We start from the raw sequence: 20,205 nt of genomic DNA, 5'->3' as shown, positions 1-20,205 counted from the left end.
AATCTAACCTTTTGTGTTTCTCTAGCAGTAGATTTTATCTAACCATCACAAAACAAAACGAAAACCCAAAACTACATTACATCTTCCCTACCACAGTCATCTTTGTAAAAGCAGCAGGAATGAATTCTCACAACCCTGAGCCAGGAAATAGCATTTGGGATTAACTTCCTCCCAGCTAACTCCTCAGATGGGCTGCCCCTTGGGTGGGGGATGGGTGGGGGGGTTCCAATTCCCCGGCAGGCCCTGGCCCCACCCAGCGGATCTCTCAAGTATACAAAAACGTGCCTGAGAGCTTCCGGTAGCCGATGACTAAAAGGTTCCCTTTGCATCCCTGCCTGAGTGTTCACTTAGCCCTTTTTGTTTCCACTGCAGCTTCTCTGAGATAGGATAAGTGCTGCTATCATTTACAGGCACGAGATAGCCTCAAGAAAAGCAATTCTAAACTCCATCCTTGATGTTGCTTGCGTAAGAAAGGCTTGGAAACAGAAAATTTAGGACCTTAGTTCCTTTGGATTTCCAAGTGAAAACAGCTATGGAAAAGCCTGGAGTGACTACTGATTATAATACAGTAGCTTGTTTCCCTCCCTACGATTATTTGAAAATTCAGTAGTGTGAACTTTTCTTTACATGGTTGCTGGAAAGTTTTACAATGTCAGCTGTGACGTTTGAACTGGATACTCTGTCTTCCGAAGGCGAAAGCTTCAGACAGGAGCAGGCTTCCAGTTCTGACTTGACTTTAACCTGTCTGACTGACCTCTCCAGGACTTCTTGTCAACCGGAACTTCAGCACTCCGTGTCTGTCCCCACTGGTGAGCTAACCCGCAGATGGTCATGTTTGAATATATTAAACTACATTAATGCTGCTTTAATGTCAGAAAAAAGGTTGATGTCATCTATTTGGTTGTGGCATAGGCGATGCCAATTTTACTTGCTGTTTTTTTTTAATTAAAAATGTATAAATAGAGTTTGCAAAAAGAAAAGAGGTTCAAGACATTCACTCATAGAGTGAAATGTCACAAGTCAAATTCAGTGAAGTCAAAACAATGTTAAAAACGAAGTAGACTTTTTTCCTCTGGATTCTCAGCCCTAACAAGGCTTAAGTTATGTTGGTGTGACTGATGCCATCAGAGATACCCCATGAATGCCATCTTTCTCTCGTGTCTTTTATCTCTCAACTCTTCATATAATTATATAAGGGATAATACATGCATTTGCATTTTCCTTCAGAGTAGGAAAACATCACTTTGGGTTTTTAATTTTATGATATGATTTAATTCTCTATGAACTCACAGTGTTGGTAGAATTCAATATGAATAATTTTCTAATTCTTACAAGAGTTACTTATTCTAATCTCACTGTTTTCATCCTTGCCATGAAATTTGTATTCATCAAAACATGGCTGAGTTTGGTTTATCACAAACCACTCTGAGATGTCCAGGATTTAATTGCGTTATGAAGAAAGGCTTGATATAATGAATTGGTAGTATTTTAAATATTGTAAAGTAAATCTCCTTCCAACTTACTTACCTTTCCTCATAAAAACACATTGAGTAAATGCCAGAATTAAGCCAAATCTCTGATCCTCACAGCCAGAGGAGTCTCCTGAGAATTAATTTCACCCCTCTGCTTTACTGCAAATTATTTCTAAAGAATTTTATGCCATCCCAAGCAATCTCTGATTTGTGTTCATAGATGTTCTTTTGTTATGAGTTGTTTACAGGGAGGCTGTTCTATAATCTGGAGATAAGATATACTTCCGTGAACTTTCTCTCCACTGGAAGAAAAGAGATCTCTATGTTGTCATCTTGTTCTTAAATTGAAGCTCTTGCTAAGAATTGAATCTATAATTTCCCAGAATTTGGAAAAATCTGTCCTTTAGAAATGCCTATAATGTTATAAAGGAGAACTTGGCAGAAAAAAAAGAGGCTTGTAAACAAAGCACTTGACATTAAATGACAGCTTGAATATGTATGTTTGTTGTATTTTTCATCTGTTTGCTTTCTGAACACTTCTCTCAGAAGGAGCAGTTCTATTCCGGGAGATTTAAATCTTGCCCTTATGCAGTTCCCTCCCATCTGCTGAGAGATCCAGTCTTCTCCCCAGAACTGCATACTACAGAGGGTCCGGAACAGACTTCTGCTCCACTGTCCTGAAAGTGCCTCAGACTTACCCCACCTCTGCTGAGCTTCTAGGATACTCTTCATCTCTGCCTTCTAATTCTGTCCGTGACCCTTCCAGAGACCTTGCATATTCCTTAGCACTGACTGCAACTGAATCCATGTGTCCATTGGAAGGCATCATAGATCGATATTCATCTTCTCTACCCCGGCCACCTGATGACCTCAGTTTCCAGTGCGGTACCTAGTAATACAAAGGTTCTTGAAATAAAGTAAAAACCTAGGTATCTTGACTCAGAACTGCCTGCTGGAGGGGCTAGAAGACTGGCTTTCTTTCTTTTCCCCCATGAGGTCCTGATGCCCTCCTAGGTAACTTCACCTTCTCCAACTTTTCCTTAACAAGCCCCCTGCCCACTGGGGCAGAAAATCTTACCTGCAGCATGATCTGATGCAATTGATCTGTGTTCATCATTTCTACTCTTCTCGGTGACCTGGGCATTACATTACATGGTATCAGCTCATTTCTGCAAAGCTCATGTGGTTTATACATATTCTATAAGAGAAAATTATACCTTCTAATCACTCTTCATCTTATTTTTCAAGATAATTATACCAATCATCCTCTCTCCTCACATACAGTTATTAAGATTTCCCAGAGCTCTGGTCCTATCTTAGCAAATACCAATGATTACTTCTCTTGCAGAATTTTTCTTGTTTTGAAGCATCCACAAAGGGTTTATTTAATCTATTGAAATCTTATAACTAGGTATTTCCATGACACCTCTATGAGATACCTTTTTAGAATGTGTTATTCCCAATTTTTGTGGCTATTCACGCTATATAAGCAAAAGAAATGACTGGTTAAATTATCATCTAATCCATCACGGTGTATCTTTTTAATATTTTTTCTATGATAACATCTGTTTTAAAAGGTTATACATGTATTTGGTTAGGAAAAATACTCTGGAAATTGCTGCAAGATTTTCTACTCTATGACACCATTGTTCAGGGTAGAACATGGGTGGAAATTGCCCTTCATTTGTAATTTTTGAGAAGTGTTGAACATCAAGAATGCATCTTGTACACTAGAAACTTTTGCCCTGTTTCCAACAGACTCATGCTTTAATTGTTCAGTCCAAATATATTTATTGAATCCACAGGAATGGAAGTTAGTGGATGGGATGTCTATATGTAGTTGGAATTAGGATTATAACATGGACCAGGAGAAGGGCTCTGACCTTTCGATTTCAATGGCATGGCAGAATGATTGCATCGTGCCTGTGCACCCAGGCCTACCACTGCAGAAGACAGAGCGACAGCTGCATAGTATAGTGCACAGAAGGCTGAACAGGTGCATCTAAAGAGAAATGACTCATTCTTGGTGAGAGGATGCTCGCATCTTTAATTTGTACATGAAACGCACATAAACCAAAGGTAACGCTTCTCACACATTGTCTGTGAAGTTGCCCTTCCATCCTATGAGAAGCCGATTACTTCGGGAAAGTAATGTGATGAGAACACTCACACACACCGTGTGTGTGTGTGTGTGTGTGTGTGTGTGTGTGTGTGTGGCTGGGTACGTGTAATTTTATGTGTTAGGTAGCGGGGGAAAGTTCAGCTCTTAATCTGTGTTTTCATTTTAAATGCATTGTTCCTTCCCTGACAATACTTGGAAATTATGTTTGAAAACTGTCCCATGGAGAAAAACACTTCTTTGTATTCAGAAACAGATTTAATTGGTAATAAGAAATGGTAACACGATTGTCACCGCTGGATTCTCGAATGCGCTTACAGTGAGGTTGGAGGCTACACACGGTGCATCACGGTGACCACCTTGAGCTCCACATCCCCCATTCTGGTATTAATGAGAGGTACATAGCTAACATCTCTTGTATACCATATAATAATTTCACAGCTAATTTGTTCTCATCGTCAGATACAGAAGCACAGCAGATGAAATTTTCCTAGATGACACAGATAATAAGTGACGTAACTTCTTTCCGACATGGGCCATCCAGGTTATAGCTTAATCCTCCTACGTGCTGTGTCACCCATGTGATTGGACAATGAGGATAATGAGTGATTTGTGGTGAGGCAATGAGTCCTTTCCCTTTTGTGATCAGAGCTACTTGTTCCACAGAAGTGTGAAAATCGCTTTCTTATTTCTAATATGAAGAATGGAAAAACAAGTTATGTGTAAATAAATGCAAATGGTACTTATCATTCATTCCCAGGCACTTATACAACTATGTGCCTTTAACATCTTATAATAACCTATTATGCAAGCATTTATGGAAATTACACTCAACCTAACTGTGCCTTTAATTCACATAGTTTTCTGATGACTGGTTGTCGTTGAAGTTTAGAGGAAGCCAAATTAAGAAATGGATCATTTGCTTATGCTATGATCACTACAAAACAGCAGAAAGATAGAACTTCTTCTTGTCTGAAGAAGACGCCATGAAAATTTAAGAGATATTCTCTCCAGTTATTTTCCATGCCTACCTTTGCTGACTTACTCAGCAAGATTGACTTCCTATTTGGTGTTTCCACCTGTATTGACATTTTTGAGTATTAGCTTTCTTTCTTTCAATATCCTCAGGGAGCTGCTCTGATCAAGTATGTATTTCATGATTGTTCTCCTAGCCCTACATGAAGCTTTTGTTTCATGAGACATATCTTTAGAATGTTGGTGCAATTAGGAAATTAACACAAGAAAAATAATTTGTATTTTAAAAATATAAGCAGCCAAAGTTATCCCGATTATAAGAAGATAAGATGGTGACAATGAAATGAAATTACATGAAGGAGGCACATATTTAGACAAAACAAATATTACTTACTAAGTAATCACAAAACTTGACCAGAGAAGGAGTAAGAAAATTATTCTACTTCCAAAAGCGCAAAAACATTTGCTCCTCATTGATTTTTGTTTAAAAGACAATGTACCCCACTTCTGATCATGTCTTCTGGGATGAGAAGCAGCATTTCAGTCAATATATGGTCTGTTCATCATTTAACTGATAGCATAGTCTAAAAAATAACATATACCGTAATTTCTTTCTAGAGTTTCATGTTTAAGATGTAGGTAATTCAACTGTGTAAATGTCCGTTGCTTTCATGTAATCTAGAATTTTATAAAATTAAGCTCTAGAACTTGTTTGTTTTTGAAGAAATACATGATGCAATTAGGATGAAGGAGTTGGGGGATTTTATCTCTTTCCTGAGTTTCTCTCTTCATCTATGACACAAATCTTCAAGATTAATCTGGTGGATCTTGAAAGCCACTTGCATGCATGAGAAGGCATTAGTTAGATATAGAGCACTTCCCATCTGCAATATCAAGGTAAAAAGAAAAAGATAAAGAAATGAAAACCCCATTTCTAATGTACAAATAATAATGTTTGCAAAGAATTTGTAATCTACACAGCTTTTTTGTATATTTGATTTTTGCCACCACTATGTAGATCAAATTATTTTGTTTTGCCCATTTTACAAATGGGGAAAGTGCTCGTCTAAGAATAAAAATGAGATTTTTGTAAGTAAAAAGCCAGGGACTTAAATACATCCAGACTTTGTCCTCCTACCTACATCTTGCCTTTTACCACTTTACAGTGTGCTACAACAATAATGAAGCAAAGAAGAACAATGCTATCTATTGTAATATTTGAATTACTATACCAAATACTTGGTTATCTAATCTCATGTAACTTTGTCATTTATGCTTTGAGACCCAGAGAGTTCAAATATGATCATATCTATCTATCTGTCTATCTAACTATCTATCTATCTATACGATTATAAGTGTGTGTATATATATCTCGCTAACTCAACTATTGCCATGGGTGCTTTGGAATTTCATGAGATGATCACTACAAAAATTAATTCCATGGGGCTGGGGATTTAGCTCAGTGGTTCCGCCACCTGCCTTGCAAGAGTAAGGTTCCGAGTTAAATTCTGTTACCAAGAAAAAAAATTAATTTCTTTTCTCAGGAAATAAATAACATGATTTCTGAGAGCTAACCTTCCCCCCTCATATCAAAATTGTTGCTCCAACTCTCCCACACCAATGATCTGATGCTTCAGTTCCACTCGGGCACTAAGGACCCTGGGCTAATGTCAAACTTCATGGGTTTGAAGACTGTCTTACACACTCTTCTTGCTTCAAATGCCAGTCATCAGTACACGGTCCCCGAATTACCAATTACCTAACTTGTGCCCAAGTTAGCAGCCAGATGAAGAGCTACGTAGGAAATGTGTAACCTTGAAGAATCCTAAGCCAAGACCTTCAGTCCCCATAGGATATCAGACCATTTCTGACCAAAGACTGAAATATGGGCCTCAGTATGGAGAGATGTTTTTCAAGGTAGACGATATTCGAGATCCCAGCACAATGTAACGCTTAGAACCATGACCAGTTGCCACCTGGCTAATGATGGTTGCATGCTATGGTTATCAACTATTTGTATTGATTGGGTTTCTGATTTCCTCAAACGAACATGTAGCTCACGAAGCACTTATACTAGGACCACAAAGATTCTGGGGTCACGTTTTAGAGCACTCATGTGTGAACTCTGTGCATGTAACAACCCAGGAATCCAGCCTCTTCTTCTGTCTGCTGACTGTGTATCCATTCCGACACGCGGCAGAGCATTCCACCATTTTCTCTGCGTATCCCCTTTACCAGGATTCAGAATTGAACTCTCCCAATAAGCCCTACTTCTCATCCTTTCTATACAACATCTTACTTCTTCTGTATTTTATGTCCTGGGCGCTCACTTCTGTGACATTTACATCAAAGGGAATTTTATTTTCTGTGTTTAGTCCAGAATTTAAAAATCTTAGTTTTCAGGTGTTATATTTAGCATTCAGTGTAATTCCATCAAATAAAGTATAAATCCCAACAGGTTAAGAGATAGGTTGTACCTCTCCTCCCCATAAAGACACCCCCAGTGGCTTTGAACAGAAGGAACTGAATACTCTGTTACTAATGTGACTTGACAAAGACAGACTGACTGATAAAATCCTTCACTTCCTGGGAGCTATTTTAAAACCTAATTCTCATTCCTTAATGGCTTTGCCTAGAGTCCTGCCTCTCGCCTTCTCTTAAGAAAAGCAATCTAAATTCCCATGATATGCATATTTGGTGTACTCTGGTAAAACAAAAGGTTAATGCTAATGTGATGTTGTAAAGTGAAATAACTTCCAGCAATCATCTTTCCTTAATGCTGATACAAAATATCCCACCAGGAATTGAGTACCTATATTATACTTTAATGTGATGAGTTAAAAGGTGTTTTTCTGCTAATATATCGAGTGCTAATGGGAGAATCAGTAGGTGGCCATTACATTACTGCAGGTTACCTGAGTGGGGTTTGTGAAGTTTTAAAAAGACATGGCTTAGAGAGATAATGATTGTTCCACACACGTATTACCTGGGGATTTATCTTCTCTCTGATACCAGGCGAATGATTTTTACTCTTTCTTGGAATAGTTATCTTTATTCTTTTAAAAATAGTCATTAGTATATTGACTTAGTCATTAGTTTTTATAAAAAGTCAAGGCTTACATTAAAGCATGTATGATAACATTCCTAGTGTGTGAGGAGATGTGGTCACAGTGGGTGTGTTCTTACCTAAAGCATGGAATGGACTGGGCTAATAGTAATTTATAGCCATTACAGAAAATGTACTGTAGTGAAACTTGCAAAGATTTCTCTTTAAAAGAAACATGATTCAAGATCTTCTTTATAGGTAATCAATCCCACTTTATTGCACCCTGTTTTTTTAGAGGAAGATAAAGTAGAAGGATACGGGTGCTTACTGTAAAGTATTCAAACTATTTGTCCATAAAAATATGTGTATATTTCTATGTAAATATGGAAGCAAATTATAAATAACTCCTTTTAGCTAAAATTTGGTACATTTTAAATGATTTTCGTGTTACTTATAGTAATAGATTTAGAAATTCTATTTGGAAAATTTTGTTCCAAATAAAATCAACTACATGGACAGAAAGAATGGAGCAAAGAATGCTATTGCTATGTTGCACTTAATAGAGAAAATAGGAAAAATTTAAATTTTCAACAATATTAATTAAATAAATTACAATGTACCCTCCAGAGAGGAATTTTTAAATTTTGCTTTAGGATTTTTGCTTTTTATTTTATTTTAATTTTTTGTTTGTTTGTTTTTTGTTTTTTTTGAGACAGGGTCTCACTGTATAGTTGAGACTGACCTGGAACTCACTGTGTATCCCAGGCTGGTCTTGAACTCACAGCGATCCTTCTGCCTCAGCCTCCCAAGTGCTGGGATTACAGGAGTGTGGCACCACACCCAGCATTTGGATATTTGCATTTTTAATTTTTATTGGTATATTTTAGATGATAGATAGACAGACAGATCACATTAATGATAGGAATTTGTACCTGTAAAGTTTGCTTCTTGTTTTCCTGTTCCCTTCCCCCTCCCTTCTACCCCTCTTCCTCTTCTTATTTACAAAAGCTTTCTTTCCATTTTCCCTTCTATTCTCTTTTTTTTCCCCATCCACTGTTTCCTTTCCCCCTCCCCTCTCCTTTGTTACCCTTCTCATTAGAACATTTTCTTCCCATTTCCCAATATCTATTATACTTTTTGGTACTTATTTCCACATTCAGTTTCTCAAAGCAGAGAAACAATGAGGCATTAAAAAAGTGTGTCTGATTTATTTCACTTGAGTATGATCTCAAAGTACATCCATTTAGCTAGAAATGCCTCAAACTTATCCTTTTTATGGCAGTCTAGTACTCCACTGTGTTAAAAATTATTTACCCTTCAGCAGTTAATAGACATTTGGGCTGTTTCCAAAATTTAGATATATTACAAAATGTGGCACTGTAAACATGGGTGTGCATATATTGCTGTAGTATGATGCTTTTAATTCCTTCAGAAGATACAAAGAAAAGGAATAGCTGGGTCAAATGAACCTCTACTTTTATTTCTGGGGAAGCTCCACTCTAATTTCCACAGCAGTTGTACCACTCTGCACTCCCACCAGCAGTGGAGAGGGGTTCCTTTTTCCCCCAGCCCCACCACTATTTGTTATTGCTGATTTCTTGAAAATAATCATTCTTTCTGGAGTGAAATGGAAGCTCAGCATAGTTTTAATTTGCATCTCTCAAATGACCAGTGATGTTGAACATGTTTACATGTTTATTTGCCATTTGTACCTCTCCATCTGAGAAACGTCTGCTCCTTTCAAGTGCCCATTTTTGGAATGAGTCATTGAATTTGGGGGAGTCTGATTGTTGTGACTTTGTATACTCTAGATATTAGCCCTTTGCCAAAGGAACAGCTGGCAAAAACATTGTCCCACACTGTGGGTTGTCTCTTCACTATGTTGGTGGTTTCTTTTGCTGTGCAAAACCTTTTCAATAAGATGAGATCTTAGTTGTTGATTCATTGTGCTCTATGTTTTATTTATAAAATCTTTGCCTACACCTATGTCTTCAAGACTTCTGCCTGTTCTACCTTCCAGGAGATTTAGTGTTTCTCCTTTAATATTTAGATCTTTGATCCATTTCGACTGTAATCCCAGCCTTCAGGAGGCTAAGGCAGGAGGATCACTGTGAGTTTGAGACCAGCCTGGGCTACATAGTGAGTTCCAGGTCCATCTCAATTACATAGTGAGACCCTGTTCCAAAAAAAAAAAAAAAAAGATTTTAGTTTAGTAAGATATGGGTCTAGTTTTAATCTTTGGCATATGAAAGCCAGTTTTTCCACCACTATTTATTAAAGGGGCTATCTTCTTCCAGTGAAGGTGTTTGGACTCTTTGTCCAAAAATAAATAAATAAATAAATAAATAAATAAATAAATAAATAAATAAGATGGCTGAGTATGGAGTTGTCTGTGCATTTTCTTTGGTGTTTTGTTTTGTTTGCCAGTACCACGCTGTTTTTTTTATCACAGTAGCTCTGTAGTAAAATTTCAAGTCAGAGATTGTGATGCCCCCCTCTTGCCTTTGTTGTCCAGAATTGCTTTTGCTACTTTAAATATCTTCTGCTTTCAAATGAATTCTAGGAATGTTTTCTCGACTTCTGTGAGCTATGCTATTGGTATTTTGATTGAGATTGCATTAAATCCCTATAACAATTTTAGGCGTATGACCATTTTCACTATACTGGTTCTTGCTACCCAAGAACAAAAGATATCTTTCCATTTTCTTATAGCCACTCTGATGTCCTTTTTCAGAGTACTGTAGCTCTCAATGCAAAGGTCTTTTGCTTTCCTCATTAGTTTGATTCCTAGCTATTTCTTTTCTCTTTTTCTTTTTCTGGATGCTATTGTAAAAGGTGATTTTTTTCCCCTAATTTCTATCTCAGTTTGTTATTTGTGTACAGGAATGCTCTTAAATTTTGAGTGTTGAATCTAGAAGATATAAAAATTCTAAACAAACCAATGTCAGTTTATGAAGTGGAAGATGTAATTAAAAACCAACCAACAAGGAAAAGCCCAGGCCCTGATAGATTCAATGCTAAATTCTACAAGAAATTTAGACAAAACCTATTACTACTATTCCTCAAACTCTTTAATGAAATTGAAAGGGAAGCAATACTCCTAAATTCATTAATTCCCAGAAGCAAGCATTACCCTGATACCAAAACCAGAGCAGGATCCAACCGAAAAAGGCAACTGCAAGCCAATCTCCATAATGGACACAGATGCAAAAATCTTCAATACAATACTGACAAAGAGAAAGCAGCAAATCATCAGTATGATTGTACACAACAACCAAGTAGGATTCATCCAAGTGATGCAGGGATGGTTCAACACATGCAAATCAATAAATATATTAACAGAGCAAAGGACAAAAATCACATGAATATCTCAACAGATGCAGGGAAAGTGTTTGATAAAGTTCAAAACCTATTCAAGTTAAAATCCCTACAGAAAATTGGAATAGATGGTCTGTGACTCAACCTAATAAGAGCCATCTAAAGCAAACTGACAGCCAACATTATACTAAATGGGCAAAAACTGAAAGCTTTCACTCCAAAATCAGAAACAAGACAAGGAGGTCCACTTTCACCACTCTTATTCAATATAGTCCCAGAAACATTAGCCAGAGCAATTAGACAACAGAAAGAAATAAAAGGAATAAGGATAACAAAGGAAAAAGGTAGATCATCAGTATTTGTGAATGACATGTTGCTTTACCTAGAAGACCCCAAAACATCCACCAAAAGATTGTAGATTGAATAACCAAATTCAGTAGCATAGCTGGATACAAAGGAATATTTTACAAATTTATAAAACTGTTAGAAAATTTTATTGAAATTGGAAAATGTATCATAAATGTAAAAAACTCAATTACAGGGACAGGGATTTAGCTCAATGGGCAGTTTGATCCCCAATACCAAAATATAAAATAAAATAAAAACTTAATTACATATTCATAGGATTTTATGGAGGTATTTACAACTATTTGTGTATAATACAGTGCAGAGAATAGATAATATGCCCAAAAAGGTAAATTCCATTAATGCTAAAAGATAAAATGACAATAAAATGCATCTTTTCTTCTTTTCTAAATTCCACTGATCTTTTATTACCTTAATGATGAGAAAACTAAGCTAAAGTAAGGAGTTTTACCATTTCTTACAATTAAGAAAAAGAAAAAACGTCACTTGAAAGTTGACATTCAAGGAAATAAAATTATGCCTGAGTCTATATAAGTAAATAAGTGTTCTAGGTACCCAGAAACTTTCAAGGGTACACTTTCTTTATTTTCTCATTGAGTTCATTGGTACATTTTAGGTATACAATACAGTTACATTCATTATGACATGTCTTTGTTCTCATTTTTTCCCTTTGGCCCTACCCACCCTTCACCCCTCCCCCCACCCCCTTTACAAACACTCCATTTCCATTATTTCATTTTCTCATATATTTTTTTCTTTTCCCTTATTAGCTTTCTCCTACCCTTCCCACTTTCCATACACCTTTAGCTCCTTTCTTCCTATTTCACATTGTCCTTTATATCATTAGGATCTTATGTACTATTATAGTTTATTCACACCAGAGAAACTATTTGGTATTTATACATGTGTGACTTATATATTTCACTTAGGAGTATATCCTCAATATGTATCCATTTTCCTATGAATGAATCTAATTTATCATTCTTTATGGCTGAGTAATATTCCATTTTATAGAATAACCACATCTTCTTTATCCAGTTTCCAATTGATGGACAAATGGGCTGTTTCCAAGTTGTAGCTATTACAAATTGTACCACTATAAATATAGGTGCACATATATCTCTGTGATATGATTCTTTTAATTCCTTTGGAAAGATACCCAACAGAGGGATGGCTGGGTTAAATGGAACCTCTAGTCCCAGCTCTTTGTGGTATCACCATATTGATTTCCATAGTGGTTGCACCAGTCTGCACTCCCACCAACAATGGAGAAGGGTTCCTTTCTCCCCACAACACTGCCAGCATTTTTTATTGTTTGATTTCTTGATAGCAGCCATTCTTTGTGGGGTGAGGTGCAATATCAGTGTTGTTTTCATCTGCATCTCTCGAATGACCAGTGATGTGGAACATTATTTCATATATTTACTTGCTGCTTTTACTTCTAGTTTGAGAAATGTCTGTTCATTTCAGATGCCCATTTTTGAACTGAGTCTTTATATTTGGGAGGCTGATTGTTTTGAGTTCTTCATATATTCTAGATAAGAGTCCTTTTTAATTAAGTTGAATGTATTGGTACATTCTAGGTACATGGTACAATTACATTCATTACTGAGATCTTGTACCTTTACATGCCAGGTCTTGGTTCTCATTTTTTCCCCCTGTCCCCACCTGCCTTCACCCCCTCCTCCCCTCCCCACCTTCAAACACGTTAATTCCATTTTTGTATTTTCTAATATTTTTTTCCCTTTTCCCTTGTTCCCCTTTCCCTTTCCTTCTCACTGTCCCTATACCTTTGATCCTTTTCTTCCTATTTCGCATTGCTAATTGCCCTGTTATGATCTTGAGAACTACTTTACTTTTTCATACCAGAGAAACTATTTGGTATTTGCATATGTGTGACTTATTTATTTCACTTAGGAGTTTATCCTCAAAATGTACCCATTTACCTATGAATGAATCTACTTTCTCATTCTTTATGGCTGAGTAGTATTCCATTATATAGAAAAACCACATCTTCTTTATCCAGTTTCCAACTGATGGGCAGATGGGCTGTTTCCAAGTTTTAGCTATTACAAACTTTGCCTCTATAAACATGGGTGTGCAAATATCAATGTGGTATGATTCTTTTAATTCTTTTTGGAAACATACCCAACAGAGGGATGGCTGGGTCAAATGGAACCTCTAATCCTAGTCCTTTGAGGAATCTCCATATTGACTTCCATAGTGGTTGCACCGGTATGCACTCCCACCAACAATGGAGAAGGGTTCCTTTCTCCCCACAACCCTGCCAACTTTGTTATTGTGTGATTTCTTGATAGCAGCCATTCTTTCTGGGGTGATGTGGAATCTCAGTGTTGTTTTCATCTGCATTTCTTGAGTGACCAGTGATATGGAACATTTTTTCATATATTTACTTGATGCTTTTACTTCTAGTCTGAGAAATGTCTGTTCATTTCAGATGCCCATTTTTGAATTGGGTCTTTATATTTGAGGGGGCTGGTTGTTTTGAGTTCTTTATATATTCTATATAATAGTCTTTTGTCTGAGGATCAGCTGGTAAAAAGTTTTTCCCACATTGTAGGTTGTCTCTTAGTTCTGTTGATGGTTTCTTTTGCAGTGCAGAGGCTTTTTAACAAGATGAAATCCCAGTTGTTGATTCTTTCTGCTAGTTCCCATGCTATTGAGCATTTGTTCATAAAGTCTTTTCCTATGCCAATGTCTTCAATAGTTCTGCCTAATTTATCTTCCTGCAAGTTTAGTGTTTTTGTTTTCATATTTAGATCTTTAATCCACTTGGATTTTAATTTAGCACATGGTGAGTGATAAGGGTCTAGTTTTAATATTTGGCAGGTTGAGATCCAGTTTTTCCAACACCATTTATTAAGGAGGCCATCTTTCCTCTAGTGGGGAAGGTCAGCTCCTTTGTCAAAGATGAGGTAGCTGAGTGCATCTGGAGTTGTTTTTATGTGTTCCAATCTGTTCCACTGATCCTCAGGTCTGTTTCTTTGCTAGTACCATGCTGTTTTTGTGGCTTTGTAGTATAGTTTCAAATTGGGAATTGTTATTCCCACTGCCATGTGTCTGTTGTCTAGGATGGCTTTTGCTATTCTGGGTCTCTTCTGGTTCCAAAAGAATTTTTGGATTCTTCTTTCTACTTCTGTGAAGTATAGTTTTGGGATTTCAATTGGTATCACATTGAATCTGTCTAGTAGTTTTGGTAGTATGGTCATTTCACTATGTTGATTCTTCCTATGCAGGAGCAGGGGAGATCTTTCCATTTTCTTATATCCTCTCCGATCTCTTTTTTCAGAGTGCTGTAGTTTTCAGCATAGAGGTCTTTTGCATCTTTTGTTAGATTGATTCACAGATGCTTCATTTTTTGGGTGCTATTGTGAAAGGAATTGTTCCCCTAATTTCTCATTCAGTGAGTCTGTTATTTGTGTATAAGAAGGCTATTAATTTTTGGGTGTTGACCTTGTATCCAGCTCCTCTGCTGAAAGTGTCTATTAAGTCAAGAAGTCTTTTGGTGGAGTGTTTTGGGTCTTCAATGTAGAGCATTGTATCATCAGCAAATAATAACAATTTAACTTCTTCCTTTCCTATTTTTATTGTTTTAATTTATTTTTCTTGTCTAATTGCTATGGCTAATGTTTTCAGAACTATATCAAAGAAGAGTGGTGATAGTGGGCATCCTTGTCTTGTTCCTGATTTTAACTTGAAGGTTTTCAGTTTTGGGCCATTTAATATGATGTTGGCTGTTGGTCTTTCATAGATAGCCTTTACTAAGTTGAGATATAGACCATCTATTCTAATTTTTTGCAGCATTTTTCTCATGAAAGGGTGTTGAATTTTGTCAAATGCTTTTTGGTATCTATCGAGAGGATCATGTGGTTCTTGTCCTTGACTTTGTTAATATAGTATATTACATTAATTGATTTATGTATGTCGAACCATCCTTGCATCCCTGGAATAAATCCGACTTGGTCAGAATGTATTATCTTCTTCATGATCCTCTGTATTCTGTTTGCTAGTATCTTACTGAGGAATTTTGCATCTATATTCATTTAGGACATTGGCCTGTAGTTCTCTTTTTTAGTTACATCTTTCCCAGGTTTGGGAATTAAAGTGATATTTGCTTCCAGGAATGAATGTGGAAGTATTGCTTCCCTTTCAATTTCATTGAAAAGTCTGAAGAGTAATGGCAGTAGTTCTTCTCTAAATGTCTTGTAAAATTCAGCAGTGAATCCATCAGGACCTGGGCTTTTCTTTGTTGGTAAATTTTTAATTACATTTTCAATTTCACTGATTGTAATTGGGGTGTTTAAAATGGTTATATCTTCTTCATTCAACTTTGGTAATTCATAAGTATCTAGAAATCTGTGCATTTCTTCTGTAATTTCCATTTTATCAGAGTACAAGTTCTCATAGTATGTATTAATGATCCTCTGGATTTCTGTGGAATCTGTTGTGACTTTGCCTTTTTCAATCCTGATTTCCTGAATGTGAGCCTTTTCTTTCATTTTGTTGATAAGGTTTGCTAAGGGTTTATCAATTTTATTTAGTCTTTCAAATAAACAACTCTTCAATTCATTTCTTTTTGTATTATTTTCTTAGTTTCCATTGCATTGATTTCTGCTCTAATCTTTATAATTTCCTCTCTTGTTCGAACTTTGGGTTTTTCTTGCTCTTGTTTTTCTAGGAGTCTAAGAGCCATCATTAGATTGTTTATTTGAGCGTGTTCTGTTTTCCTAATGTGGGCATTTAGTGCTATGAATTTTCCATGTAGAACTGCTTTCATTGTGTCCCATAGATTCCTGTATGTTGTATTGGCATTTTTGTTTATTTTTAAAAACTGTCTCATTTCTTCTTTGATTCCCTCTGTGATCCATTGATTGTTCAGTAGAGTGCTGTTCAATTTCCATGGGTTTGTGAAATTCCTACAATTTCTTATGCTATTGATCTCCAGCTTTATGACACTGTGATCTGATAATATACAGGGAATAACTTCAATTCTTTTGCATTTATTCAAACCTATTTTGTGAGATAGTATGTGATCTATCTTGGAGAATGACTCATGTGCAGCTGAAAAGAATGTATATTCTGATTTTGTGTGGTGGAACACTCTATAGACATCTAATAAGTCCATACGTTCAAAAGCTTGGTTCAGTACTAGTATTTCATTGTTGATTTTTTGCCTAGATGATCTGTCTATTTGTGATAGTGATGTGCTTAGATCCCCCACTACTATTGTGTTAGTAGTTATTTAGTTTTTCATGTTACTTAATATTTGTTTTATATAGTTGGAGTCATTTGTATTTGGTGCATATATGTTTATGATTATCATCTCTTCATCTTGAATTGTTCCTTTACAGGGATGTAGTGGCCTTCTTTGTCTCTCTTAATCAGTTTTGGTTTGAAATTTGCATTGTCTGCGAATAAGATTGCTACCCGTGCTTTTTTCTAGGGTCTTGTCACATTGAGAATTGTTTTTCATCCTTTCACTTTCAGTCAATGGGCTTCTTTTTGCACCAGGTGTGTTTCTTGTATACAACATACTGTTGGATTTTGCTTCTTAATCCATTCTGTCAATCTATTTCTCTTGATTGGTTAATAGAGGCCATTGACATTGATAGTTATAACTGATATGTAATGACTTATTATTGTCATGTTATTGTCCTTTTGTTGACAATATTGTCCTTTTTTTATTTTTTGTCCTCTCCTTTTAGTTTCTTGCCCTGGCTATTTGTTGGGTCTCCTGTTGTTGTGATCTTCGTTGTCTTTTTCTAGAATATTGTTTAACATTCTTAGTAGTGCTGGTTTAGTATTCATGAAGTTTCTCAAGTGTTCTTTGTCATGGAAGTATCTCATTTCTCTGTCCATTTTGAAAGAGAGTTTTGCAGAATACATTAGTCTTGGTTGTAGGTTATTTTCTTTTAGGACTTGAAATACCTCATTCCAGGCTCTCCTTGACCTGAGGGTTTGTGTTGAAAAGTCTGCTGTGATTTTGATGGGCTTTCCTTTTCATGTGATTTGTTTCTTTTCTCTTTCTGCTTGTAGTATTTTGTTCTTCTGTTGAGTTTCTGGGATCTTGATTATTATATGTCTAGGTGTAGATTTTTTTTTATCTTGGCTTGTTGGTGTCCTACATGCCTGGCTTATCTGTGTGTCTAATTCATCCCCTCTATTTGGGAAGTTTTCTGTCCTTAATTCTTTGAACAGCTTTTTTAAGTCATTTGCATTTTCTCCTGGTACTTCATGGATTCCTATCAGTCTTATGTTATTCTTCTTTGCATCATCTAGGAGTTGTTGGATAGATTCCGCATGCTCCTTTACTGTTTCTAAGAGACCTCTCTTTTCATGGTCACTGTCTGTGATCCTATCTTCTATATCTGAAATTCTATCTTCACAATCTTTTATTCTGTTTCATATGCTTTCAATAGAGTTTTTAACCTCCTGGATATCTGTTTGAATCTCTTTAATAGATTCCATTTCTTTCCTTTGTTGGGTGTTCATTGTTTCCATTTCTTTCTTATTCTGGGCCTTCATGGTTTCTATTACATTCCTAAGCTCATCTATTTTTTTGTCAGTTTCTGTTCTGGAATCTCGAATAATGTCTTTCATTTTGCTCACCATCTCTATGGTTATCTGGGAAATTATTTCTGTTTTGAATTTTTCTAGAGCTTGATTGATCTGTTTTGTTACTTCCTGTGCTGTGAGTTCTGAGTGTCCTGCTGGTTCACTATCTGATTTTTCACCCTCCATTGCCCTACTGTTTGCCATTGGTGAACTGGGAGTCTGTCTTTGTGGCTTGCTTAAGTGTTTTCTCATCATTATTTTTGCTGTTCGATTTCCCTTGATTCGATCTCTGGGTCATTAAATCTTCCTGATATTATTGTGTCCCAGTCTTTGATTCTCTAATGACTTTTAGGCATTCTCATTTTTTAGTTGAGAAAACAACTCATCAAATCAATCCCTATCCTTTATCCCAATTGATACAATCAAGAACACAATAGGATCAGTCACCACCCTTTGTAGCCCCCCATGCCTCTGTAGAATGTGTCCAAGGACTGGCTTAATCAGGGGATCTAAGAGCTGGGGGGTGTGTGATGGTGCTCAGTGGCTACCCTCCTGGATCTGGGTGGGAGCCAATCAGAAGCATGTGCTGGAAAAGGCGCAGCTCCAGAGCAGACCCATAGATCGGGGGGCAGTGCAGCAGAGAGGGCTCTGGGTCTAGGCTAGGGCAGTGTCGCAAATGAAACTCACCCACCTGGCGCTGGGTCAGAGCCAATCTAGATAATAGCCCTTTGAGGAGCAGCTGGTAAAAATTTTTTCCCACATTGTAGGTTATCTCTTAGTTCTATTGATGGTTTCTTTTGCAGTGCAGTTTTTTAATAAGATGAGATCCCAGTTGTTGATTCTTTCTGCCAGTTGCAGTGCTACTGAAGATTTGTTCATAAAGTCTTTTCCTATGCCAATGTCTTCAAGAGTTCTGCCTAACTTACCTTCCAGCAAGTTTAGCATCCAAAAAAAAAAAAATGAAGTATCTAGGCATCAATCTAACAAAAGAAGCAAAAAACCTCTACATTGGAAACTACAGCACTCTGATAAAAGAGATCAAAGAGGATAAGAAAAATGGAAAGATATCCCCTGCTACTGGGTAGGAAGAATCAACATAGTGAAAATGGCCATACTACCAAAGCTGCTATTCAGATTCAATGCAATGCCAATTGAAATTCCAACACTATATTTCACAGAACTAGAAAAAAGAATCCAGAAATTCATTTGGAACCAGAAGAGACCTAGAATAGCAGAAGCCATCCTAGGCAATAGACACATGGCAGTGGGAATAACAATTCCCAATTTGAAGCTATACTACAAAGCCACTGTGATAAAAATGGCATGGTACTAGCAAAGAAACAGACCTGAGGATCAGTGAAACAGATTGGAAGACACAAAAACAACTCCAGATGCACTCAGCTACCTCATCTTTGACAAAGGAGCTGACCGTCTCCACTGGAGGAAAGATAGCCTCTTTAATAAATGGTGTTGGAAAAACTGGATCTCAACATGCCAAAGTTTAATACTAGACCCTTATCTTTCACCATGCACTAAATTAAAATCCAAGTGGATTAAATATCTAAATATTAAAAAAGGGTGTACTTTCTTTTCACTGAATCTTCTCAACCTTCTTTATCCCAGTCTCCTCCTTCTGCTGGTACCAAAGTGGAAACAACAGCTCCTCCAAGAACAGTTCAAGGTATTGAAGATAGAAATCTTTAGTATTCTCGTTCCTGCAATTTTTCTTATCATCTTATTCTAGTAATAATTAGGACACAAATGTAAGTGATGATTTATTATAACATGCAATAAAGCAGTTATTGTATTTATTAATTGTGCTATTTTTAGTTCATAATTGAGGATCATCATTTTATCCTGTTCCAGGAAGTGGGTGATTCAGGGTTTAGAAAAGACATAGGGACAAAGTGAGGACTTCCTTCCACTCCTTAAAGGATGGGTTAGCAGAAGGGAAAGGAAGAAAATGCAAGTAATGATAGAAAAATGGATAGCAAAGCTAACTGGAAGAAAGGTGAGAAAAGTACATATTTTAAAACTAACACAACAGCAAAAAGCAACTGTGGAAAGGAAAAAAAGTATTTGTACAATGGACAAACACTTGTTTTGGAATCCAAGTCTGCCATTGCCGATAGAAAACTAGCTAAATGTCTGTTTAAACATAATGCAACTTTCTAAGAACAAATTTACAACTCAGACTCATTGCAGCATCTTGATAAACAAGCTCTCAGTTTTTAGGAAGAATTTCTTTTTCTTTTTTAAAAAAAATGTTATTCGCACAATCGTGACCATTTCAGCTCATGAACATTTCTTTCTTTCTTTTTTTTTTTTTTTTT

General features: G+C 36.5%; 1 protein-coding gene across 3 annotated transcripts in view; it reads left to right on the top strand.

Annotated features, from left to right (window-relative positions):
* The first annotated feature begins 374 nt into the window (after window positions 1–374).
* The window catches only part of Ano3 (anoctamin 3), a 350,025-nt gene continuing 330,194 nt past the window's right edge, over window positions 375–20,205 (top strand). For 2 of the 3 annotated variants that reach the window (XM_010603358.3, XM_033764062.1), the window contains exon 1: window positions 377–809. In XM_010603358.3, coding sequence (XP_010601660.2) covers window positions 650–809 — 160 coding nt within the window. In that variant the 5' untranslated portion in view covers window positions 377–649. Of the gene's footprint in view, window positions 810–20,205 lie in introns of all 3 variants that reach the window. The other variant, XM_033764063.1, reaches the window with a different exon arrangement.

The sequence above is a fragment of the Fukomys damarensis genome, unplaced genomic scaffold (assembly GCF_012274545.1).
Source record: "Fukomys damarensis isolate Sample0158 unplaced genomic scaffold, DMR_v1.0_HiC HiC_scaffold_16, whole genome shotgun sequence".
Taxonomy (NCBI): domain Eukaryota; kingdom Metazoa; phylum Chordata; class Mammalia; order Rodentia; family Bathyergidae; genus Fukomys; species Fukomys damarensis.
This window is presented reverse-complemented; position numbering and strand designations above follow the sequence as displayed.